At 43.6% G+C, this 24,954-nt stretch overlaps 4 protein-coding genes across 5 annotated transcripts; 2 read left to right on the top strand and 2 right to left on the bottom strand.

Moving 5' to 3' along the window:
* Positions 1-520: 520 nt before the first annotated feature.
* On the bottom strand, positions 521-8,081 carry LOC6598120. Of its 2 annotated transcripts, XR_003408590.1 has the most exons (6): positions 7,944-8,081; positions 7,758-7,874; positions 1,642-2,066; positions 1,426-1,580; positions 1,182-1,366; positions 1,065-1,132 (listed from the first exon to the last, which is right to left on the bottom strand). XR_003408590.1 is itself a non-coding variant. In XM_002023239.2 (3 exons), the coding sequence occupies exons 1-3, from the start codon at positions 1,256-1,258 to the stop codon at positions 593-595; spliced, it is 561 nt and encodes a 186-aa protein (XP_002023275.2). In that variant the 5' UTR covers positions 1,259-1,265; the 3' UTR covers positions 521-592. The 2 variants fall into 2 exon arrangements, 1 of the variants encoding a protein (XP_002023275.2); XM_002023239.2 differs by lacking the exons at positions 1,426-1,580; positions 1,642-2,066; positions 7,758-7,874; positions 7,944-8,081 and adding an exon at positions 521-968 and having other exon boundaries at positions 1,025-1,132; positions 1,182-1,265.
* LOC6598121 (polypeptide N-acetylgalactosaminyltransferase 35A) lies at positions 5,638-7,687 on the top strand. The gene has a single exon (XM_026987423.1). It carries the CDS (start codon positions 5,681-5,683, stop codon positions 7,535-7,537), a length of 1,857 nt encoding a protein of 618 aa, XP_026843224.1. The 5' UTR covers positions 5,638-5,680; the 3' UTR covers positions 7,538-7,687.
* Positions 8,082-8,740: 659 nt separating the features above from the next.
* Positions 8,741-11,927, top strand: LOC6598122 (DNA mismatch repair protein spellchecker 1). Its single transcript, XM_026987348.1, has 6 exons — positions 8,741-8,833; positions 8,889-8,938; positions 8,989-9,767; positions 9,823-10,907; positions 10,977-11,209; positions 11,266-11,927. The coding sequence occupies exons 1-6, from the start codon at positions 8,785-8,787 to the stop codon at positions 11,812-11,814; spliced, it is 2,745 nt and encodes a 914-aa protein (XP_026843149.1). The 5' UTR covers positions 8,741-8,784; the 3' UTR covers positions 11,815-11,927.
* A 1,242-nt stretch (positions 11,928-13,169) lies between these two features.
* On the bottom strand, positions 13,170-24,251 carry LOC6598123 (voltage-dependent calcium channel subunit alpha-2/delta-3). Its single transcript, XM_002023243.2, has 11 exons — positions 23,448-24,251; positions 16,532-17,861; positions 16,284-16,460; positions 16,148-16,225; positions 15,710-16,086; positions 15,500-15,651; positions 14,927-15,432; positions 14,629-14,871; positions 14,471-14,564; positions 13,976-14,400; positions 13,170-13,896 (listed from the first exon to the last, which is right to left on the bottom strand). The coding sequence occupies exons 1-11, from the start codon at positions 23,618-23,620 to the stop codon at positions 13,786-13,788; spliced, it is 3,666 nt and encodes a 1,221-aa protein (XP_002023279.1). The 5' UTR covers positions 23,621-24,251; the 3' UTR covers positions 13,170-13,785.
* Positions 24,252-24,954: the final 703 nt, after the last annotated feature.

Here is a 24,954-nt window from a genome sequence, read left to right as displayed (position 1 = left end):
AGCTGTTCTTTCGCGCTCTATCGTTCGTTCTCGGCTTAGCAGCTGCCCCGAAATTCTCTAAAACTCTCTTTCTTTAGTCAGTCTTGAGCTGATCGTCATCATTATCGCCTTCATTTCTATTATCTTGATCTGATCTTGCCCCTGCATACGATCTTGCAGTTACAGACATTCGAATCGCGCTCTATATATGCATCCCCCTACACAACAACTTTCTATCGTTTTCGGCCACTACTACTGCCGCGTAATATATAAACCTCATAAAGTACATACTTGTATATGTATATTACAAAACAACATCGACTTCTTATGAACTTAAATCCAAGAGCAAGTGAAAAGGCTCATTAGCTTAATACTTTCTCTAATTTTTTTGCAGTTAGTCAGTTTGAAAAGTCTATTATGGTCTGACATACGGTCATATGAATGAAAAAAGCATGCCCAAATTGTGAATAAAAGAAATAAATGTTTGAGTGAAACCATAGCTATACCAAAGACAATATAAATAGACTAGTTACATATGTTGTCTTTGGTTGTACGCAGCTTTATTTCGACTTGTGTAGGCGTAAGTAGTAGGTGGGCGTGGTACTCGTATTTGCTATTGCAGCGACTTGACGTACTTGGGGCACAAGCATTTCTTGTTCTTCTTCTTTGTGGGTACTGCTGCCGGTGCAGTGGACTCTTCTGTTTCATCGATGTGCTCACGGTAATGTTCGGGATTGGCCTTCTCGCTGCACTTGATGGCCATGAACTCGAAGAAGTCAATGTTGCGAATATGGTAGTAGAACTGGTCCCTGAACTGGAAGTAATTTGGATACACCTTGTGCTTCAGCATGGCCAGGTAGAGGGTCAGGCGCTGCTGCTCTGATAAGTTGCGCCGCTGCTGTTCCTGATGATGGTTCGCCCAGCTGCGCTTGCTGATCTCCTGCTGCACCAATTGACGCAGACGCGGATGAAGATGGAACAGAACCGACCTGAAAATAAAGGCAATAAAAACTGAACAAGGTTTTGGCTTCTCTGCAGCACTCACTCGTTGAAACGATGCCGCAGCTTTCTGAACTTGATCCGGTCAAAGGGATTGATGAAGTGATGAATCCGATCCGAGTTGGCCAGCTGTGTAGGTAGCTCTACAAAGATCCTAAAAACCATATTCTTAGAAACAATTCCATGCGCTGCTCAATACGTACTTGGCATTTAAAACCATAGGAAATTCAATTGGTTGGGGCCCTGTCTTATAGAGTGGAAAACGTGGAAATTTAACCATATCACTGTCATAAAAATCAAAATCAAAGCTCATTCACATCGATGAAGTAGTTGCCAGCACAGAAGTTGTACTTGCCCAGGGGAGGAATCGATCTAACCAGCTCAAAGCCTGCAAAGGACCTGGTAGGAAGTTGATATGGACGGATGATGGATGGTGTTATTATTTACCCTTTCTTTTACACTCCGTTGAGGAAGATTCTAGGAAGTAGACGGTCCTCCACTTGGGACAGAAGCAGTTGATGAACTTGGTCAGTATTTCGACCCAATTGCGAAATGTGGTCGACAGATTTTTGTTAAAGTCCACCTGTAGCGTGATATCCTCACTGAGGGAAAGACCGTTGGTAGTTGGGTGAATTGGTCGAACATTCTACAGTTGCCGCTTACCGAACGACCAGAGCATTTTCGTCGCATCCAAACTTACGCAACCGGGTCGTGACAACGGCCTGCTTCTCGCTGACAGTTATCCGAAGGTTGATGCCTTCTATATCCACCATGGCGCTCTCGAAAGGCGGTGGCGGTGGCCGTTGCGTGGACCCCCCACCACTGATAGAAGCATGATTTCTCCTCTTCATCCACTCATCTGAGTCTGCCTCGGAAGATTGGCTTGCTTGAAAAGCAGGCAATTTATGTTCTGCAGCATCACCAACGGTGGATACCTCTTTGACCTCAGCTGGATTCAGCTCTTCGATCTGTGGCGCCTTGTACAACCGAATCTTAAGGTTGTCACACATCAACACCTCCGTCTCAATCTTCAGATCCACGTCCGTGAGGTGTGTGAAGGTAAAGTGGATGCCGGCATAGAGCTGGTGCTGAATGAAATAGGAATAGGAAAATAGGAACCAAATAGGCAGCGGGCTGAAGTACCAGTTCCCCGCGCGACCCTACTATAAAGCGTCTACTGAAAATAAAAATGACTTCGTAATGATTACACTATAAATTCTTGATCAGCATCAATAGCCGAGTCGATTGAGCCATGTTTGACTGTCCGTCCCTATCAGCGCCTAGTGCTCAAAGACTATAAGAGCTAGAGCATCGATATTTTGTATAGACCTCTGTGATATGTCACTGTTACAAGTATATTTCAAAACATCGCCCCACCCCTTCCGCCACCACAAAGAGTGAAAATCGGTGGCATCCACAATTTCAAAGATACGAGAAAACAGAAAACGCCGAATCTTAGAGGATTACTATATCTTCTAGAATGCAAAATCTGAACCAGATCGTATAATTATTATAGCCATAATCAAAAAAAATTTCATTCTCTCTCGCTCTGTCTCTCTCCAACACACAGGTTTCATGGTCGGCTTTGCCTATTGCAAAATATGAGTTCCTGGATCTCAGAGAATATAAAGGTAGAGCAACCAATCTTTTGATCCACACTCCTGTCATATCGAACTTGCAGAGATGTTTTTCAAATTTTTTCCCACTCCCTTCCACGCCGAATTGCTGAATCAATAGGATCAGATAGGATCAATATTATAGCAAAAATGAAAATCAATTTGCAGTGGCTACGCAGCGTTCGACGGCACGTTCTGATTGATTTTCTGTCTCTCTCGCACGTATTCTGTGTAGTTCAATGTTAGCGACGTCTGCCGGAAGAGAGCCATACTGACTATGTATGTATGTTTGGGTAAAAATTTAGAGTTGCGGTCGCAGCAGCAACTCACAACGTTCGCCCTCGTTTTTTTTTTAAATCTCGTATTTTTACTGATTTTTTCAAAGGTAGTGCTTTTAAATAGCTTAAGTGTCTTACGCCTGGTTGAATTAAACATTGCGATACTGATAAACTAATGAACGCAGCTATTAATCCTACCCGAACGTTTTGTAGCTTAAGCTTACCTACGGTATGGACAATATTAAGCTTTCAAATCCAAAATTGGTGATTTTTTAAAGGTTTTTTCGAGTTTTGTACATTAAAAACTCTGAAAAAGTCGAAATAAATTCATATCTTGTGTTCCTGCATTTTTGTTGAATCGGCATATTAATGGGGCGTCGTTTACGGTATGTCAAATTTTGCCTTTTAATTCCGATAAGGTCCTTCCCAAATGACATTTAACCGTTAAGAACGGTTTAGTGTAAAAAAAATTGTTGGTTTGGAGAAAACGGCTGCTCCCTAACCGTTTAGTGTAACCGGTGTTGCATAGTGTTATCATTGAAAGAAAAATAAAGTTTTTATGTAAATCATGTTTTTCTAGGTCTATTTTGTATAGACCCGATTTAAAAATAGCAATTTGAATTATAGTACCTACAAAATTGTGCACCTTACAGCACATTGTGTGCATTTGCAACTGTTAAATTTCTATGTTGAAAACACCGATATGTCCGATTTGTATCGATAAGTCCTATGGAAAATCACTAACCATGCAGGTACTGTAAAATTGTGGTAAGATTTGGGAAAAATATCCCATAATTACCATTTCGAAGACTAGATCTTTTTAGCCCAGAGTCACCATAGGCAGCGTCGTTTTCGGTCATGTACAAACAAATTATACTTTTTTTCCATACGATACAACGACGACTACAAATTTTTCAGCTTATTTCGGTTGATTTGCCATTTTTATACCCGATACTCAAAATGAGTATTGGGGTATATTAGATTTGTGGTAAAAGTGGATGTGTGTAACGTCCAGAAGGAATCGTTTCCGACCCCATAAAGTATATATATTCTTGATCAGCATCAATAGCCGAGTCGATTGAGCCATGTCTGTCTGTCCGTCTGTCCGTCCGTCCGTCTGTCCGTCCCCTTCAGCGCCTAATGCTCAAAGACTATAAGAGCTAGAGCAACGATGTTTTGGATCCAGACTTCTGTGATATGTCACTGCTACAAAAATATTTCAAAACTTTGCACCGCCCACTTCCGCTCCCACAAAGGGCGAAAATCTGTGGCATCCACAATTTTAAAGATACGAGAAAACAAAAAACGCAGAATCGTAGAAGATGACTATATCTTCTAGAGTGCAAAATCTGAACCAGATCGTATAATTATTACAGCCAGAATCACGAAAACAATTTCACTCTTTCTCGCTCTGTCTCACTCTAACACACAGGTTTCATGGTCGGTTTTGCCAATTGCTAAATATGAGTTCAAGGATCTCAGAACCTATAAAAGCCAGAGCAACCAAATTTGGTATCCACACTCCTGTGATATCGGACCTTGACCGTTTCATGTCCAAATTTCGGCACACCCCCTTCCGCCCCCGCAAAGGACGAAAATCTGAGGCAACCACAAATCTCAGAGACTATTAAGGCTAGAGTAACCAAATTTGGTACACACACTCCTTTAAGATGTCACTATAAAACGTATATCTCAGAATTTCGCCCCACCCCCATCCGCCCCCACAAAGTACGAAAATCTGTTGCATCCACAATATTGCAGATTTGAGAAAACTAAAAACGCAGAATCATAGATAATGACCATATCTATTAGATTGCTGAATCTGGATCAGATCAGATCATTTTTATAGCCAAAAGGAACAAATCAATTTGCAGTGGCTACGCAGCGCCCGACGTCACGCTCAGACTGATTTTCTGTCTCTCTCGCACGCACTCTTTGTCGTGTCGTTAAATATTAGCGGCGTCTGTCGGAGGAGAGCCATACTGACTTAGTATCGGGTATAACCGTAGAGTTGCGGTGTCCGCAGCAACTCACAACGTTCCCCCTCGTTAAGGAGTAGGGTCTGGCACTCAGCACAGCTTTACCAAATGTATTTTATATACAAATCTAAATCTCTTTTTCCACTTTTGATTTTGGTATCGATACCATCGGACAATTTTAAACCGCAATAAATTAAATCAATATCGAAGAAAACAAATAAAAATAAGTTAAAATAAAGAGATCTATTAATTTTTGTTGTTTTACTTTTGACATGCGTCAAACTGTACGCCAAAAGTTTCATCTGTACAGTTCTGCAATAATAAATTGTTTTAAAATTGTGGCAGGTTGGGCTTTTGAAAATTTGAATAGTCGATCGGTAATAGAAGTTTTACATTACTTTGGAGGATCTGTTGCTATTGGCTGTTTTTCGGGAGACTGACTTTTCAGAGATGTAAGATCATTTTAAATAAAATTGACTCAACTTGCAGTCAATGTTATGTCAAATGCTATGTCAAATGCTATGTTATTAGACCGAAATCGCTCTTTTTTTAATCGTGCGTCTAAGATCATAATTTTTAAATTAATTTTCCAGTCTTGCGCTTCAAAAACTTGTCCATTTATTTTTCAAAATCCAGCTAACACCACCATTCTAGACATTTCCAATTTTGTCATACAAAATGAACTATTTTTCCCGGACTAAGTTTTTAAACATCGATATTATCGATAGCGTTATCGACTTTTTCCCAACCCTAATGCAAATTACCAAACTAATTTATTCACAATGACGAAATAGTGTCCAAAACGGGCTACGTAAACGAATCTCGACCTATGATGCAAATCAAACGACTACTCTGCAAGTCCTGCACCTTGGGCACCATGCTAGTAGCCGCTGTGTGGATCCTGGCCCTCCTACTATACAGCCACAATCTCAATAGCTCCATAAACACTGCTGGCTGGAAGTTCAACAAATCGAATGCTTCTCCCAGAGCCGAGCTTAGCTATCAGGCAAGGGTCACCAGTGGCTGCACTCCCAGCTCTTCCAACACTTCCACAGCAGCCGCAGCGGTTCCTGTGGAGCCGCTGGAGCTCCTGGGAGTGGTGCGAAACAAGCAGGACAAGTACATTCGTGACATTGGATATAAGCATCATGCATTCAATGCCCTGGTATCCAACAACATTGGCCTGTACCGCGAGATTCCGGACACGCGGCACAAGGTCTGCGACAGGAGCGAGACAAGCGAGGCGGAGCAACTGCCTCAAGCCTCGGTCATCATGTGTTTCTACAACGAGCACAAAATGACCCTGATGCGGTCCGTCAGGACAGTCCTAGAGCGCACGCCCAGCTACCTGCTTAAAGAGATTGTCCTCGTCGACGACCATAGCGACCTGCCCGAGCTGGAGTTCCACCTGCATGGCGATCTCCGCGCCCGTCTCAAGTACGATAACTTGAGGTACGTGAAGAACAACAAGCGGGAGGGCCTGATCCGCTCTCGTGTCATTGGCGCAAGAGAGGCCGTCGGAGATGTCCTGGTCTTTCTGGATTCGCACATCGAGGTGAATCGACAGTGGCTGGAACCGCTGCTGCGCCTTATTAAGGCGGAGAACGCGTCCCTCGCCGTTCCAGTCATCGACCTGATCAACGCAGATACCTTCGAGTACACCCCCAGTCCGCTGGTGCGTGGAGGATTTAACTGGGGATTGCACTTCAGGTGGGAGAACCTTCCCGAAGGAACACTCAAGGTGCCCGAGGACTTTCGTGGTCCTTTCCGCTCGCCCACCATGGCCGGCGGCCTGTTTGCCGTAAATCGGTTATACTTCCAGGACATCGGCGAGTACGACATGGCTATGGATATCTGGGGTGGCGAGAACATAGAGATCTCCTTTCGAGTGTGGCAGTGTGGCGGCGCCATTAAGATTGTGCCCTGCTCCAGAGTGGGCCACATCTTTCGGAAACGTCGCCCCTACACCGCTCCAGACGGGGCCAACACCATGCTAAAGAACTCCCTGCGCCTGGCCTACGTCTGGATGGACAAGTACAAGGACTTCTATCTCAAGCACGAGAAGGTGGCCAAGGATTATGACTATGGAGACATTAGCGATCGGCTGCAGCTGCGGGAGCGCCTTCAGTGTCGGGACTTTGAGTGGTACCTGCGAAACGTCTATCCGGAGCTTCATATACCAGGCGAGGAGCCAAAGAAGTCAGCATCTGGTCCCGTTTTCCAACCCTGGCACTCGAGGAAACGTAACTACATTGACTTCTACATGCTCCGGCTGGCGGGGACGGAGCTCTGTGCGTCCGTGATGGCACCCAAGGTGAAAGGATTCTGGAAGAAGGGCAGCTCCCTGCAACTCCAGCCATGCCGACGCACGCCGAACCAACTGTGGTACGAGACAGAAAAGTCGGAGATCATACTGGACAAGCTTCTCTGTCTGGAGGCCTCGGGCGATTCCCAAGTTATTATCAACAAATGCCACGAGATGCTGGGGGACCAGCAGTGGCGGCACACCCGCAACTCCAACAGCCCCGTCTACAATATGGCGAAGGGCACTTGCCTCCGAGCAGCGTCTCCGGCGGTGGGCGCCCTCATAAGTCTGGACCTGTGCTCCAAGACGGGTGGCCTGGGAGGCGCCTGGGACATTGTCCAGCAGAAGAAGGACGTGGACAAGGCGAATAGGGCGCTGTGAGCGGACGGTTTTGCAGGCGCAATACAATATTAGACTGATAACTGTTTAGGTGCAAAGTGTATTATGTTTTGTATTATGTATTATGTATTTTTGCATGAACTTTAATGATAACTATGGAAAAAAAAATCAAATAAAATCGCATTCAACGGACTTCCCATTGCAAATTGAGCCAGAAGGCTAATATCAGCGGCATAGAAACGAAAGTCATCATAGTACATACCTTGGCTAGGAAATCTGCATTTATGTTTTTGATTTTATTGCACCGCTGAAAGGCTTGCAGTCCTTCAACGTCAGATGTCAGTTAAATGGGCGGGAATCTTTTGCTGGAGTTTGATTGCTTGTAAATGTTGTAAATTTAAAGAATAAGTGAATGGAAAAAATGGATCAGAAAGGTCGGGGTACTTACAATGTCTATACAAAAAAGTTTTGTTCATATTTCTTAGTTTTTTTGTTTGTGTGTATTAATTTGGGCCTTCTAGAATCGGAGAAAACTTAACCAACTTGCCTGTCTATTCTGGTCCACAACTTTTTTCGTGCAATCTTGTGCCACTTACTAACTATGTTAAATTAATGTAAAAAGTGTATATTAACTAATGTATATTCAATTAATGATGAAAAATTTAAAAAGATTAATTTTTAATGGCTATTGTCTTAAATAAGCAGTAATAGAAGAAATATATAAATAATCATCAAAATCAACAGTAAAAATTGTTCGTTATATGGGCGGTAGTGGTGGACGTGATAGGATTGGTTTGAAATCTGTCTCAGTTCTTATATATATTAATACAATCAACTGTACCTAGTTTTAAGTTTAAGTCTCTAACATAATTTTTCGAATTTATGCCAAAAATTCGCCTGCCTGTGCGTTGGAGAGATAAAATTATAATTCCATTTCCAATTGATGGCAAACGTATTGGATTTCCCCAATAGATGAACAATTTTGACTAGTGTATTAAATATGAGTTATAACTTTGTAGGCACTAGGAAAATTGAAATAAAGTTTATTGTATTGGAATTTTTGCTGTTCAGGTTGCGCCTAACAGCACACTCTACATCCACAAACGAGGAATGTGTATAATATAACTTGAATTCGTCAGTATATTTACTGTATATTTTTTAAATGAGGCGGTATATTTTGGTATATTTCTGAGGGTCACACTGAATCAGCTGGATTTCGCATTTTTAATAAAAACCGGCGCGAAATTTTGTCATTTGTTTAAACCATAAAGCATAAAACATAAAACACCATGCAAGCCAAAGCAACTGAAAGCCGTCGGGAGCCAACGCTGCACATGGGTAAGTTCAAAGCATTCAAAGAAAACGAAAGTGCTGAAAATTCCTTTTCGTTTAGACACAAATGCGCGTCGCAATTTCATAAAGTACCATGCCAAGCTCGGCGAGGTAAGTCTTGCCCCGATGAGAATCAGAACATTCTAGCTTTTTTTTCACAGAAACCCAGCACCACAGTTCGCTTTTACGATCACTCGGACTGCTATACGGTTAACGGCAGCGATGACTGCGAGCTCGTGGCTAAGATTGTCTACAAGTCCACCGCGTTTATTGGGGCCCTGCTGCCCGACGACAAGGAGACTCTGCAGTTCGTGGCCCTGTCAAAGGGTAACTTTGAGATGGCAGTGCGGGAGCTGCTCCTGGTGAGGAATTTGCGCGTTGAGGTCTACGTGAAGCGTAATGAATGGCAGCTGGAGTACCGCGGGTCTCCGGGCAATCTGCTACAGTTCGAGGACATCTTGTTTGCCAACAAGGAGGTCTTAGTGGGCAACAACATGATCTCACTTCAGGTCAAACTCGAGGGTGGCGCCCAGCGACGCGTGGGTGTGGCCAGTGTGGAGCAGAATGATTGTCAGTTCCAATTGCTCGAGTTTCTAGACGATGACTTCTTTACGGAGCTGGAGGCTACTGTTGTCCTCTTGGGGCCGAAGGAGTGTTTACTACCCTCGGTAGAAGGAGAATATGTGCCAGTCAAAGCTTTGCTGGAGCGGAATGGTGTGATGATTACTGTGCCCAAGAAGAGCAGCGCCAACGATCTATTGCAGGACCTGAATCGTTTGTTGCGATTCGCCAAAGGTCAGCAAGAGGATGCCACCGGGCTGAAGGAGCTGCAAATGCTGCTGGCTTCGGAATCCCTAAAGGTGGCCATAAAGTACTTGGACTTGGTCAACGACGCTGGCAACTTGGGACACTACGAAATCAAGCAACTAGATCTAAAGCGGTGGGTATATGAAACGCTTCCGCAAACACTTTCAATAAAATGAGTTTTATTCCAGATTTGTCCATTTGGACTCGGCTGCTGTAGGTGCCTTAAACATTATGCCCAAGCCGGGGACTCATCCGTCCATGCCCTCGTATCGCTGGCAAAGCATTTTGGGTGTCCTGGATCACTGCAGAACTCCACAGGGCCACCGACTCATGGGAAAGTGGGTGAAACAACCACTGCGTAGCCAGGAGATTCTAAACGACCGTCATAACATCGTTGAGTGTCTTTTGGAGTCGTCAGATACCCTCGAGAGCCTTAGCTTAGATTATCTAAAGCGCATTCCAGACATTCTGATGCTGACGAAGAAGTTGATGCGTCGCAAAGCCACGTTGCAGGACCTGTTTCGCATCTATCAGGTCATATTACGAACTCCCAAGATTGTGCAGGTTCTGCTTAGTCTTGAGAACTCGACGGTCGAGAGTGTGATTTGCTCTCCCTTTAAAAGCTTCCTAGAGGATCTAACCGGGCTCAAGCAGATGGTCGAGCAAGTAGTCGACTTTGAGGCGATCGAAAGGGGAGAGTACCTGGTCAAATCCTCCTTCGACAGCCGCCTGATGGAGCTCCAGCAGACGATGAATGAGTTGTACGACAAAATGGAGCGCCTGAAGTCCAAATGCAACGATGAACTGGATCTGGACAGCAAGCAGATCAAGCTGGAGAATGTGGCCAAGTTGGGATACCATTTCCGTACAACCCTGAAGGATGACTCTGTGCTTCGCAAGAATAAAAACTATCGCATCGTAGACGTGATCAAGGGCGGTGTGCGCTTCACCTCCGACAAACTGGAGGGCTATGCCGATGAGTTTGCCAGCTGTCACAGTCGCTACGAAGAACAGCAACTATCGATCGTTGAGGAGATCATACAGGTCGCTGTAGGCTACGCTGCTCCATTGACCTCTCTTAACAATGAACTGGCCCAGCTGGACTGTTTGGTCAGCTTCGCTATCGCCGCCCGCAGTGCTCCCACTCCCTATGTCCGTCCCAACATGCTAGCAGAAGGAGCTGGGAAACTGGTTCTGACGGATGTGCGTCATCCCTGCCTGGAGCTGCAAGAACATGTTAGCTTCATAGCCAACAGTGTTTCCTTCAAGAAGGGTGAGCTCAATATCAAAGTTATAAACCTATGAGGAAACATTTGAATGCGTCTGATATGCATCTGTTTAGACAAATGCAACATGTTCATCATCACGGGCCCCAACATGGGCGGAAAGAGCACATACATACGCTCAGTTGGGACTGCCGTACTGATGGCCCATGTTGGTGCCTTTGTGCCTTGCGGCATGGCCACCATCAGTATGGTGGATTCAATTCTGGGTCGTGTGGGAGCCAGCGACAATATTATAAAGGGCTTAAGTACTTTCATGGTGGAGATGATTGAGACTTCGGGTATTATAAGGGTAAGTGCATGTGAGCTTCTTTTTATGTTAGATGTTAAAGGTCTCTTTCTCCCCAGACTGCTACTGACAAGTCATTGGTCATTATCGACGAGTTGGGACGCGGAACATCGACCTACGAGGGATGTGGGATTGCCTGGTCAATTGCCGAGCATTTGGCCAAGGAAACCAAATGCTTCACGCTCTTCGCCACCCACTTCCATGAGATTACCAAGCTGGCCGAGACTTTGCCAACAGTAAAAAACTGTCACATGGCTGCGTTGGCCGACGCCGACAACTTTACGCTGCTCTACCAGGTGCGTCCTGGTGTGATGGAGAAGAGCTTTGGGATTCAGGTGGCCCGTCTCGCAAACTTCCCCGAGGATGTGGTGCAGAATGCCCAGGAGGTATACAATGAGTTTGAGGACGAGCATGCAGACAAAAAGAACCAGGAAGACAAGGCATTGCTTGAGAAGATTCAGGTCGCCATTCAGCAGCTCTCGACGGCTGGCAACAATACGGAAATAAATGTAGAGGACCTTACTCAGCTGGTCACACAGTTTACGCAGGACATCAAGCAACTAGACAGCGACTACTTCAAGTCTGTTTTGGCCTCCACCGAGGCTTAGGTATTGAAGGTTGTCTAAGATTCAGCTAAGATTTAGCGATGTAGCAGTATTACTTTGATTTTGGAATACAGTGCAGGAATACCAATTCCATAAGTTCACATCCCACTTCATTATTTAAACATGTATTGGTCTTTTTATTTACTTAATAGTTGTAGGTTCTTTTTCCTTCATATTTTTCTTGGTTTGTGTACATCTTTTTTTTTGTCAGTTTTAAACCGCTTTTTGTTTTAAACATCAAAAGTTCGAATTCGCACGAACGTCTATGCATTTATATTGCTAAGGAAATTTAAAATTGTTTATCATTTTCAGTTTCAGTGGACATTTCTTGTACAATGTGTATACGTGTCGAATTTCAAAAGGTAGTAATTAATAAGAGCGATAAACTCAAAGAGATGAATACTCGTATTACAATATGTGTTCTTTATGAATTTGCAGCAAATCCACGTATACCGTTATAAGTAGATTTAGTTTCGTAATAGTTTTATACATTTTACAACGTTTAAACACTCCAAAAAATAAATATTGTATTAGCATTTTGGTTGGTTTAAAAAATTACATTTAATAGTTAACTGTTTACTTTTCAATTATCCTTACTCCTCACTGTCGGCTCCTCCTCAGCACCGCTTCGGGGACGCGTCCCCCATTTTGATTTCATTCACTTGAAAATAATCTTAATTTAAATTGTTTTTTTTTTCGTTTAACACTCGTCTACTTTTGTTTTCAGTTTTCAATGCATAAATTCATAAAGTTCATAAAATGTTTCCACATTCGAAATACGATACAAAGGCAATTAGGTTTTGGTATTCAATTTGGGATTCGTTTTGGTTTTTGTTTCTCTCCTTTTGTGTGTAACTGTTGCTAAGATTTTTGACTAAGTGAGAGGCCAGAAAAGAACAATGAAGAAACTTATCATCAATGATTGAGGGAAGGGAACAAGTATTGCATACTCGTACTGTTCAGGTGGTCTTATTCGGGTGTTATCAATCTGTGCACTCTTTCATTGTTAATTCTGCTCGTTACAAAATAGGGTCAATTTAATAAAATACACAATACGGTACAAAACAACTGGGAAACATGTTGCCATGTAAACGTTAAATATAGTACATATTTGTAATTAATTAACACATTTGTGTATAAATCCATTTTGATTGTAAACAAAAAGCTAACCAATTTCGGTCTTTTTCGGTTGGGGCAAAAGGGACGAAATATTTATAATATTCTTAAGGGTGAGTGTTTATGGGGTTCGTGTGCCTTCTCATTAATATTTTTTCACTTGTTATATTATGTATTTTCATAAATTTGTATCTTTATAAAAATCAACTAAGTTTTATAAAATTACAAAAATAATTGTCGTTAGAATTATTTTCGTTTGCTTACATAATTGGTTTCCGTCTCTTATTTTTGGTTTTGCTTTGTTTGTTTTGTTAATATTTGGCATGGGTTGTACCATAATAAACTATCAAAATAGTCAATGAAACGTGGGTCTTTAGCTAGAGGCGTTATGTATATAAAAACTTAACCTGCTAACATTCTATGAAACTGACGGTCTAGGGCACTAGGGCACCCGAAACTTATCGTTTCCGGGTCTTGCGGTTTTTCTTTTTATATTTAATTTATGCTTTGTATAGTTGGATTTACAATTTAGCCTCGCTTCCAGCATTCTCCATCAATATATCAATACATCTATAAAGTAAGACCAGTTTCTTAACCTTTGGCGTCGTTTGTAAGTCTAAAAGTTGAAATTGCTTTCGCTAAAAGTGGTTTAGTTCCAAAGATTGTGCCAGTTTTGGTTTGGTTTGCTTGTTAAACATTCGACTAGAATTGGACTACAGAATAGTTTACAATCTATAGGAAACGAAAAGTATATATATGTATATATGTGTGTAATTATAATCAACAAATCCATCAACGTCGTTCGCATACTCGTATAGTACATAATTGTATATAGTTGTGTGTATATACTAGTATAATCTAACGCATAAAGCAGCGCGTCAAGTAAAACATCAAAATTATGGTCAGCGGCAGCAGCTGGAGCGTCAGACCCAGCCGCGAGGCATTGCCGCAATAGGTGTACAGTTCCTCCTAAGGACGAGGGACAGATGAGTATCAGAAAGTTAGAAAGTTAGGACAACTACTAAGAGTATTTTCAAAATGCACTTACATCCTCGTGTTCTGTGTAGCACTCTTCGATGCGTCGCCTCTCGTAGAAACTCATATTGAGCTTGTAGCAGGGAAACTCCTTGCTGTACTCCAGTATCGGCTGAGGCTCGGTTGTGAGACGGACACTTCGCGACGGCATCAAGACTTTGACCACGACCAGCAGCAGGTTAGAGTTGGGTATCTTCTTGACGAGAAACGGGCGGGTCGATGGGACCTCAACGAAGTCGTTGATGCCTATCAGGGCAGCGGGCTGGAGGGCATAGAGCGTGGACCGCATGTCGCAGGGATGGTAGATGGGATCCGGTTCAGGTTCCTGGAACAAGGCATTCTCATCATCGCTGTCTTCTTTGGGCTTGGCAGCCGAGGCTGAATTACTCTCCCCCACGGCTACGTATTCGTCCTCAATTTCGTCCGTGTATTCCATGACTGCAATATATATAAGTATATATATAATGCTTTTTGGGGATGCAAGAAATCCAACGATTTAATCACTTACAGGGTGCTCCATCCACCCACCATTGGATCCTCTGGTATTGAAAGAAGATCCGGGCCACCAGCCACTTCCATCCCAGACTCAGCAGGCGCAGGGGCTGTGTGGAAATGAACGAACGAAATTGTTAAGCGAATCGCACAGAGCCATCCACTACGACATACATGCAGCAAGCTGTGTCCATCGCTGTTTGTCTTTGGCTCCTCCTTGCACTGCACCTGGTAGTCGTACACCTCGATGGCCTGGAAGATGCCCTTCTCCACCATGGCAGCCATGACGTCGCCATGGAATTCGCCAAAGAATTTACCCGTGGTGTTCATATTCTGTCCAATCACAATGTAGGCGTTATTGTCGATGACCACACAGTCCACATCGTCGTCGGTGCAGATGGGCAGGCAATGGTTGCACTATAAAAAAAGGTAATTTCAATGATAGCACTTTTCAGGGCTTGCCTTGACTTACATTATCTACGGCGGTGATGCTGAAGAATCGCTCCCACATGCGGGTGTGGGAGAACTGAAAGCCCACGACGCACGCGGGTGCCTCCTTGCCACCATCTCGCGGGAAGATGGCATGCGAGGCGGTCACCTTGAGGTCGCTATCCTCCATTGGATCGTTGTAGTGCTTCACGGAGTACACGAAGCTCTCCGTACGATCCTCGTGATGTTGCAGAATTGCGCTTTTGTACCAGGTCTCGTCGATGGCCGTAGTATGGTAGTCGCCGAACTCCCGATCCGTGTCCACCTCGACCTCTCCAAAGATGAATTGCCAGCGGGTAAGCCCACTCATTGTGGCCACGAATCGCAGCGTGGCCCCGAAGCGTGTGATCAGTTGGCGCTCCTCCTCGTTCTCAAACTTCCACTCGCCATAGCTGTAGTTTGTCACCTTGGCGTCGAAGATGAGCAGGTGGACCAGCTCCTTGTTGCAATAGTAGGCATCGTCGCCGAGGGTCTTGCGGCCGCAGTTCACTGTTGATGGGCACTTTCTGGGTAAGATAGATGGCTGGGGATTGAGGTAGGTGGAAGGAATACATACAATCATCTTTGTCATCCCAATCCGACTCATCCTCTGCATATTGCTCCGCCCATTTCCAGTCGTCCTTGACCATCTTGCCCAGAAACTCACGCAACTCCGCTTCCGGCGTCTTGAACTCGTGGCCCTCTAAATAGTGATACTTGCAGTAGACCCTATGGGAAAGCATACATATATTGTATTCTAGTGAGGAATGGGGCTTCTGCTACCCACCAGTCTGGATGGACTTTCCAGTTCTCCCCAATGAAGAAGTCTGATATATTGACCTTCATGTGAATGTTCTTGAGCACCTCTTCGCCGACCTTGATCCACGTCTTTCCATACTCGCTGGGCATCACAATGCCCAATGTGAATGGCGTGTTGGGCAGGGGGGCAAAGAAGTAGTCCTGCATCTCCTCCGACACGCGTCGCATCTTGTCGTAGTGGAATTTCACCGAGATGTCCTTGAACTCCTTGGCCTCATGGCGCACCATGGCGCTGCGTATCTTCAGGATCGATTCACCTGGCTCGCGTGGACTCTGATCCTCGAAGAGATGCTCGACTTCGGTGAAGTCGATGCTGTTGTAGTTGGGATTCATCTTGCCATTAGTCTGCAAGGCACAGAGAAGATATTAGGATTCGCACCGTTAGAAATTGATAGCCCACACTCACCCCAAGGGGTCGCAGGTCGGGATGCAGGAGAACATACCCGTTGTTGGACACCACAAAGGAGTACCCATTGACGCCCAGCTAAAAAGGATGGGGTTGTGCATTAGGACAAGCAGACTGGCATATATCGAGGACTCACCTTGTAGGGAAGCGTCAGCTTGTCTATGTCCTCCACGGGCACGTCTGTTCCTGCCACGCCCAACAGACGCGCCCTTCGATTGGTGCTGTTCTCGTGGCGATAGAATCGGTCGAAGGCGGGCACTCCAACCGCTATCATGAGGCGTGGCCGTCGATCATCCGAGGTCTTTGGATCATACTAAGGGCACCACAAAAGGAGAGATTCGAGCTTATGTTTTATAGGAAAGGCTAGGGTTCCTGGTCGCTCACCGTCTTGTCCGTGAAGGCGTGTGTCCAGGTGGGCGGATGCTGTTCATTTTGCAGCACCAAGGGCGTGGCTATGACATCCACGTACTTGAGCACCTCCTCGTGCACCTCGTCCAGGGACTGGACATGCGAATAGTAGCCGCGATTTAGGCAAGCCATCCACTGGATCTCGCGTACCTTCGTGACCTCCTTGCCCAGAAGGTACGTGAATATCCGGACGTTCATTTTGGAGGTGCCATTCTCGCCATTCCCCCAGTTGTACTTCTGGAAAACATCGGTGGTGTTGCCGGCCACGCCGTCGGTGACCAGCATGATGGCCTGATTGCAGGTGGAGGTCGCGTTGCAGTGTCGCTTCTCGTAATAGGTGCGCAGCAGTTGGAAGGCCTTTTCGTAGGCGAGTGTGAGGTTGGCGTAGCCCTCCGGGTCCGGCAAATTGGCGATGGCTTCGTTGAAGACTTCGATGTTCTCGGGCGTCGCCTGCACGAGGGCTCCGTTGAAGCAGGGTATAATGTCGTCGACGCCGGCGGAGTAGTTGAAGATGGTAAAGAAGTCGTTGTTGGAGAAGGTGTCGAGGATGCTGCGGATAGTGAACTTGGCCACGTGATGCCGGAAGCCAGTCATCGAGCCGGAGTGGTCCAGCAGGATGACAATGTCCTTCGAGCACGTAGCCGTCTCAATGTACCAGGATCGCTTGCGACAGTCGTAGATGTCGGCGTCCAGTCGATTGGGTCGCGGATCCGTCCATTGAGAGGCGGGATAGTGACGCAGTATGCCCGTGTCGGAGCCAAAGTACTGCCAGGAGAGGGCCGGATCCGATTGATAGTTCTGCCGGAAGACCTCGTCCAGCTGCTCAGACCACATGATGGTCTTCAGCACGCGCTTCGACCGATCCCAAACGTTGGAGGGCACATGCACCGAGCTGTGCTCCGTGTCCACGGGCGTGTTGTAGAAGTGCGTGTCCGGATTGAGTTCCATCTCTCGGTACATCCACGCAAACTCGGCCTGATTCTCCTCCAGCTCCTCGGAGCTGTTCCCGTTGAACGTCGAGTACTTGCTGGAGAAGTAGGTGTAGTTGGCCTCGGCGTAGGTGAGGTTGAACTCGAAGTTCTCATTGACGCTCTCCGCCTTCTCCTGGATGCAGCGCACGGCGTCCATTTTGCGGGCCAGCATCTTGCCCACATTGGCCGTAATTGACTTGATCAGCTCGGTGCCGTTCTTCAGCTCTACACGGGCATTGTACTCCTTGTACTTCTCCTTGATCTCCTGCGATTTGGTGATTTTCTGGGCCAGCAGGAACAGCTCGTCCCCAAATTGTGTAGCCCACTTGCCCACGCTGAAACGAAACGAACAGAGGAGACCCTGTTAGAAAATCTGGCCACTCTGCAGAGTCTACAAAAAGTCGCAAATGTCAACCACCTGTCCGAGCTCCACTAATTCAATTAGCCCACATGCTCGTGGGGGGTTCGTGAAGGGGAGCTGTGGCAGGGCGAGATGTTTTGTGGAAGAAGCAAGGTGTATTCTCAGGGAAAGGTACTTAATAGTGGTGATAGCCCGGCCACCCATCCAGCCAGCGACGGCGACGCCAGCGTTTTCACCACAATCAGCTGTGAATGGCCTATGCCAGTGTGTGTCTGTGGTGAGAGATCAACAAGTGCCTGCGCGCGCACATTCTCTCATTTGTACTACTTTCTCTTAGTTACACTAACACATGCTCTCTCTTAACATACAGTGTGTTCTGTTCTATTCTAAGATTCAATAAGTTCGGGCAACCAATAAGCAAAGAATTAACTAATTACTAATAAATGTTTGTTACGAGTTCCACAAGTGCTAGGAACTATTAGCGGAGAAATAATCACGATTCAAGTTTTGAATCAAGATTTATTTTGAAAAAGAGGTAATTGCTTAAGAGAAATTTTTTTTGATACCAAAATCAGTAATGGATATTTCCAATCATAAAATAACATGATTAAATAACAATTCATAAGTACTTTGGTACTTAAATACTGTTATATGTACTATAGTACATCTCAATCAAATTACTTTCTTAAGGAGAGTTACTTGATCTCTCAAAATAAAACAATCACTTTGGGTGAATCGCCTCATTCATCTAATAAGCAAAACTGTTCCTCCAATCTAATCTGCCATTTGCTGAGAATCACTTCCGTCGAATGATATCAATCATTACATATCATTATGTAAAAATACATAATAATTAAAATAGGTTACAATGGGGCACTCATTGGCCTAGATTTTCTTCAAGTGTAAGTTCAGCAATTATTATAAACATTTGATGGATTGGGGGCCTGCGCATGACTGCACTATACTATGTGATCTCTCTCTTGCTCTCCATTTGTACGGGAGGGGCGCTCTTGTTGGGGAATTGATGGTGCGACCGCTGCCGGCGGCGCTGCTTCGCCATTTTCATTTCACTTCTGTCGCCGACGCGACGTTGCCTTTGACACAGTTATTCCGCCCCGCACATGCACACGCACCCTCGAAAACGTTTGTCGTCCGTTTCTAGTGGGAAATGGATGATACCTCTCCGGGTTTTATTGCGTCCTGGAATTGTTCAATTAATTTGGCCACATCGCTTGGTGTGCGGCCGTACTCGTACATATCTTGTTTGTCATTGTTTTAGATGGCTCTTATTATCTACGTCAAACAACAACACACATGGCACAGTTTTCAACTGGTGCTCTCTGGTGCGGCAACTACTTATCAGACCACGTCCGCCTAGGAGCACAGTCGAATAAACGAATCAGCAAGTTACATACAAGTACAGCAGTGGTCTAAAGCGGGGTACTATACCCACGGATTTCCCAACATTATTCAAACGAGTGTAAAGTATTTTTCCATTGGGATCAATTTATATTTGTCGTGTTCCCATTCGAAGGCAAAAGACTCAAATCATGCCCAACTTAGAGATGAACAGCTGAAAAATCGGATTATTATTATATGCAGAATGAGCAACAACTCATGTCATGAATCCTGACTCAGGATAAACGGTGGAATGAATTAGCATTATACAGTACAGTCCTGTTATAACGAAACTCAAGGGACCGACGATTTTCGTCGTTATACCCGGAAGACGCTCTAACCGAAAGGAGAAAAAAAATTAGTTCTTCTTTATTTTATGGTTGCCATATTCGTAATAGGTTTTTGAATAGAATAAATTAATTTTGTAACAAAAAAAAAACAAAAAAAATGTCACAAATTGAATTCAATAACATGTTTTTTTTTTTTCAAAAAACTGGTAACATATACATAATTCATAATATAACAAGATTAATTTCTATGTGTGGTTTTTCTTTTTATTCTTATTTTAAATAATCAGTAATTTTTGATTGTTTAGCAGAAGTTTTTGACGTATAAAAACAATCGCGCACAGCATTATTTAAACTTGATATGCTGTGCGTTAAGCTCTCGTCATTAAAATTTGTATGGAATCTTTTCAAAATTTCTGCAGCCTTAAATCGCCAAATTATAGTCAGTAAGAACATATTCATCCAGTTCTTCCTTTAAAATCGGTGCCGATAATTGATAAATACATACATTTCTAACAGCGTCGCGTAATGCTTAATTTTGTTGGCATTATTTTGCTGTACTTTTCTTCGGCACGCCGCAATAGCCAGTTGAACTGTGAAAAATATCCTCGGTATAAGCTGTTTGTCGCTTAAAGCGGAGTACTAAGTGAATGCCCTTTCATATAAGTTTGTATAGGGACCAACCAAGTCATCGAATTTTCGTCGCTATGTCCGGACGGACGCTATAAGCAGAGTCGTTATAACCGGACTCTACTGTATAAATCATAAGTTTACACATACGAAGACTGAGTATCGGGTATACACGTAGAGCCGCGGCCCTTGCCTCATCTCTCAACGTACAAATTCGGTTTAATTGAATTGCAGTGAGATATATGGTCCGAAATATTCGAATTTATAATGCTTTGGAATGATATGATCAGAAAGAGTTACGGAAATCCCTAGACGAAGCTTCCACTGGGAGGAGCGTATTAGTAGTATTGTGTCCTCCTAAAGAGATTTCACTGCTGATGGAATTATATTGTGGGCAGGTCGGATAGCAAAACGTGCGCATTTTCTTTTTGCGGCATTGCCAAACACATTTTCAACATTGTTTTACATTTTAGATTGATTTTTTATTGCTGCTCCCTAGCGGTACAGATGGCCATATTCTATTAATGTTGGCATTGCGGCAAAAGCCCCGCCTCTCCTTTAAATATTCTGTGTAATGGAAACATTAAATCTTTTTGGGTTTTCTCTCCTTCTCCAGGCCATCATTTTGTGGCTATTAAGTTGCGCTAATTTGGTTCGAAAAACTAATTTTTTTTCCCATAAATATTTGATTATTAATGCGCCTTTGATGTAGGCTGCTAATTGGACTTTTACTTAATTCTAAATTGAGTGGCCTTGCGACAGTTTTATGAGTCAGTCGCTTAGCTGTTTGCCGATCTTTGTTGAGTTTTTTCTTTCTCGATTGTGCTCTAAGGAAATTCACATAAATACAAATATATATTCGATATCAAATATAATAACTGAACATTTATTTATAATTTTCTGTTGAATGTTTGCTCAATAATTTTGCATAAGCGTGATTCTTTGACGTACATATATATGTACTCTTAAAAAAGTAATACTCCAACCATCTGCTATATAAAACTTTTGGACTTTTAGAAAATACCATACAAATAGGAATGTCTATTAATAAACGATTAAATTGAAAAGCGTAGATGTAAAATGTCGGAGAGAAAGGGAGAGACGTTATTGCTGGATTCATTGAAGTCTTAAAAGTAAACAGTTTCACGCTTTAGGAGTGTTCGAGTTACAGAAAACTGAACAAATAATAAACATTTCATTGAGCACCCCTTTTCCTATAAGGTATACCTGAAAAGTACGTAAATTTGACAAAAATCTTCATTAACTACGTTTTAGTGTTCGGTAGTCCTTTAGGTCCTACTGTGCAAATACCCACTACTATCCCCACTTACTAGATTCTAAAAGTTAAATACCTATTATTAACAAAATAAGGCTCTTCTTTATCATATTCTATTAACTTGCATAATTGGATTTTGGAATCAATGTGCATACAACTTGTATTTTATTCAATGTGTGTACATATTTTCTTTATTAAATTAAAATTAAATTAATCCTATTAATTAAATTTAAAAAAAAACAAATAATCCTACAAAAATGTCCAGCCAAGCCGTCTAGTTACTTAAATTAATTGCAGAACTTTCGGCATGATGTTTAGCGGTCCCAACAAATGTCCAATAAAATATTCATTAGCCGTAAGTAGGCGTCGCTGGTTCTACAGCTCTACCGTTCTACCTGTTTGCGTCGTTCCCCAAGTCAGCATGTCAGACAAATAATTTCTTTATGTGACTTTATGAAAAGTTGGGGCCCAAAACAAAATGCGAAGCGTCTCGACCCCCAAGCAGCCATCTCGGCGACCCAAAGTGAGACGGAGGGAATGAGTAGAAGTGGGAAAAAATGCTGAGGCACACATTCACGGAGAATGAAGAAAAAAAATGCTCGAAACAAAAGACAAAATGCTTAAACACGCAATGCGAAATGGCCGAAAGAAGGTGCGTGGGGTTCGACTCTAAAAATACCCCGTGGGAAATCTAGTGGTCATAAAACTGAAAAGTCATGAAGCAAAGATGTGATTAAATATTTATTTGCCATTTGTTAGGACTTCCATCAAAATTCATATTGGAATTGCAGGTTGCGGAAGTCCATGAAGGCTTTGACGTAAGGCTTTGGTTATTGTTAGTTACTTATCTGCTTTTATTTGATTTTTTTTTTCACAGCTGAGTTTGCTACAAAACTAATTAACTCACAAGAGACTTCAAACTAAAGTTCGATCACAAGCCATCGAGGAAATGTTGCACATACATATCATTTTGGTAGATTGCCAAAGGATGCCGTTTCGGGAATAAATATCTGAGTGAATGTTTTAGCGATTGGAGCTGAAGATTCACTACAAGTAAACAGTATTTTCTTTAAAAAATTGTCTGGATAAGAAAAGTCTAAATGTATGTATGTGCTTATATCCATAGAGCGCTGGATGTTTAAGACTCAAACTGAATGATGTTCACACACGAATTGAATGCATTAAACAATCAATATATTTCCATTGAATCCTAAATCCTATAAAGTCAATAGTCAATCATGAAGTGAATGCTAATTTCAATGTTAGACTAATTTTAATGTAGGTTGCAATGAAAGCCCGAAATAATTTGAAGTAAAAGCCAATTGCCATGAACTATATAATCAGTTGACAGGAAACAGTTGCAAATACTGAGTTTTGAGATAAGTGGATTTTATATCAATTAAAGTCCGTTGAAAGCGGACGACAATAGACCGTGAACCGTGAGATTTTACTCTAGCATTGACCAGGATTTTGTCTGTTTCTGTCTAATTTATGTAAAATTACTCAGCGGCTTAAGGTACAAGGTACATTATTGTGAAATTGATGAGAAAATAATCTGTGAAAATAAGCTGATAATATTCGATATACGGGCACCCACAGCCCAGCCCAATAAGCCCACTTAATGCCTACAGGGAATTTCCGTGAAGAAGGAGAACGAGGGAACTGGCGGCTGCCAAACAAAATTAGCATAAAATGTACGAAAAATTAACGAGCGACATCGAAAACGAGACGAAGACGGCCACAGGGACCGGCAGGGGCAGGAGCACGAGTACGAGCAGGAGTAGGGCTGTAAGGGGAATACGAGTAACATCAGTGACAGAGACGATGATGATAGGAACACGCCCCTTAATTGACTTGTTTTCAAGAGCCCCTACAAGGGATACGCGCGGGTATGCGTGTCGAACATGTCGAACTGCTCGTTCGAGTATCTATGCCGGCCAGGACAGCCCCCTTTTGAGGGAAAACTTACGCTTCATCTGCAGCCGAGGCCTGCACCAAGATGGACGAGGATGAGGTGGAACCGCCGCCATACGGCGTCACTGGCGGCCCGCAAATCAGCAACAACAACAGCGGTTGGGAGACGAGAAATGCGGTCAAAATGACAGCAAAATGTGTCATCAACTTTTCGCATAAACCAAACATTTTTCTCGCATTTTCCTTGTTGTTGCGCTACGACGATTCTCGCTGGGATTGGGATTGGGTATGGATCTGGACACTATGGCATCGACAGGGCGCTTCTCGCAACCGCACCGCACCGCACTTTAAGCAGAGCAGAGCGAGAACCTCTCAAAATTGATATACAATTTTGGGTGGAGTCGCAGCGCTGACAGCGACAGCGACGCCAGCAGCGACGCGATTTTCTTTCTTGGTTTTATTTTCGCTCTATATTTTCACCACAAACCGAACGACCGACGACACACTGGGCGTATGCGTAATGCAAATAATAATAACAATAACCGTGGTTATTGCGTACACCCGTAGGCCACGTAAACACTGCAGAAAATATAACTTTTCATTTCTGCTCGGCAAGGTGGACAAGATGTGATTCTCGTAATTTATTTTCGTATTTTAGTTTTCTTCAGCTGTGCGTAGAAATTTTCTATATATAAACGCTTGCTCTTAGTGCGGGGCTCCGAACGCTTTTTGATTACACATATGGAGCACACTGTCACTGCCTGCGTGTGTATGGGTGTGTACGTGTGAACGGGTGTGTGTGTGTGTGGGGCCCGAGTCGGAGGCTTCCGGGTATTCCGAGCCACGAACCGCCGACGTTGAAGAGCTGCGAATGACTGAAAATGTGGAAATTCCTTGTGAAAGCGAGAAGCGTAAAATCTCTTTTTGGTCTCTCTTCTGTGTGGCGCTCTTTGGTGTCCTATTTTTAGTCGCTCTCCTCGGTCGCTCGACCGCTCGACCGCTCGACCGCTCGACCGTTCTGCCGTGTTTACATTTTGCCGCCGCCCGCTTTTCCGGAACAGCTGTTCCCGTTGGCTTTTCCTTTATCTATTGATTTTGCCACGAGGGAATTCGTCGAATTTTCCTCGCGTTCCCTTTTGTGCCGCATATTCACAACAGAGAGAAGGAGCGCATTTCCCCGTTTCTTATTTTTGTAAGAGATATCTGTGGAAGAGAATTGCAAGAGCCTCATGTGGCTGAGTTTTGACAATTGTTTGGAATTGTGCTTGGAAATATCATTAATCATTACTCAGATGACTGTCGAAATTTTTCTTTTATGGTTATATTGTTTATAAGTATACATATATATGGAAGTAGTCATTCCGTTAATGGTTGAGAAATCCCTCTAAAAAAGATCCAGCTGTGGGACTCGATCAGAAGATTGATCAGAAGTCTATTATATTATTGGCTCACATCTGACCAAACTCATTGGTATTGGTTACTAATTTTTCAGCTTCTAGGAAATTTTTCTACCAAATATAAACAAGTGTTCGCTTTTTGGGATTATTTTAACATGTGTGTGA

The sequence above is a fragment of the Drosophila persimilis genome, unplaced genomic scaffold (assembly GCF_003286085.1).
Source record: "Drosophila persimilis strain 14011-0111.01,24,50 unplaced genomic scaffold, DperRS2 tig00000124-arrow-pilon, whole genome shotgun sequence".
Classification (NCBI taxonomy): domain Eukaryota; kingdom Metazoa; phylum Arthropoda; class Insecta; order Diptera; family Drosophilidae; genus Drosophila; species Drosophila persimilis.
This window is presented reverse-complemented; position numbering and strand designations above follow the sequence as displayed.

Excerpts from the sequence above, each read along its gene's own strand:
- LOC6598120 (XM_002023239.2), bottom strand. The coding sequence starts at position 1,258 with ATGGTTAAATTTCCACGTTTTCCACTCTATAAGACAGGGCCCCAACCA. Across the intron at positions 1,133-1,181 it reads CCTATGGTTTTAAATGCCAA|GATCTTTGTAGAGCTACCTA; the intron begins GTACGTATTGAG and ends TATGGTTTTTAG. Across the intron at positions 969-1,024 it reads CTGCGGCATCGTTTCAACGA|GTCGGTTCTGTTCCATCTTC; the intron begins GTGAGTGCTGCA and ends CTTTATTTTCAG.
- LOC6598122 (XM_026987348.1), top strand. The coding sequence starts at position 8,785 with ATGCAAGCCAAAGCAACTGAAAGCCGTCGGGAGCCAACGCTGCACATG. Across the intron at positions 8,939-8,988 it reads ACCATGCCAAGCTCGGCGAG|AAACCCAGCACCACAGTTCG; the intron begins GTAAGTCTTGCC and ends TTTTTTTCACAG. Across the intron at positions 9,768-9,822 it reads AAGCAACTAGATCTAAAGCG|ATTTGTCCATTTGGACTCGG; the intron begins GTGGGTATATGA and ends GTTTTATTCCAG.
- LOC6598121 (XM_026987423.1), top strand. The coding sequence starts at position 5,681 with ATGATGCAAATCAAACGACTACTCTGCAAGTCCTGCACCTTGGGCACC.
- LOC6598123 (XM_002023243.2), bottom strand. The coding sequence starts at position 23,620 with ATGTTTGGTTTATGCGAAAAGTTGATGACACATTTTGCTGTCATTTTG. Across the intron at positions 16,226-16,283 it reads AGCTGACGCTTCCCTACAAG|CTGGGCGTCAATGGGTACTC; the intron begins GTGAGTCCTCGA and ends CATCCTTTTTAG. Across the intron at positions 14,565-14,628 it reads ATGGACACAGCTTGCTGCAT|CCCCTGCGCCTGCTGAGTCT; the intron begins GTATGTCGTAGT and ends ATTTCCACACAG.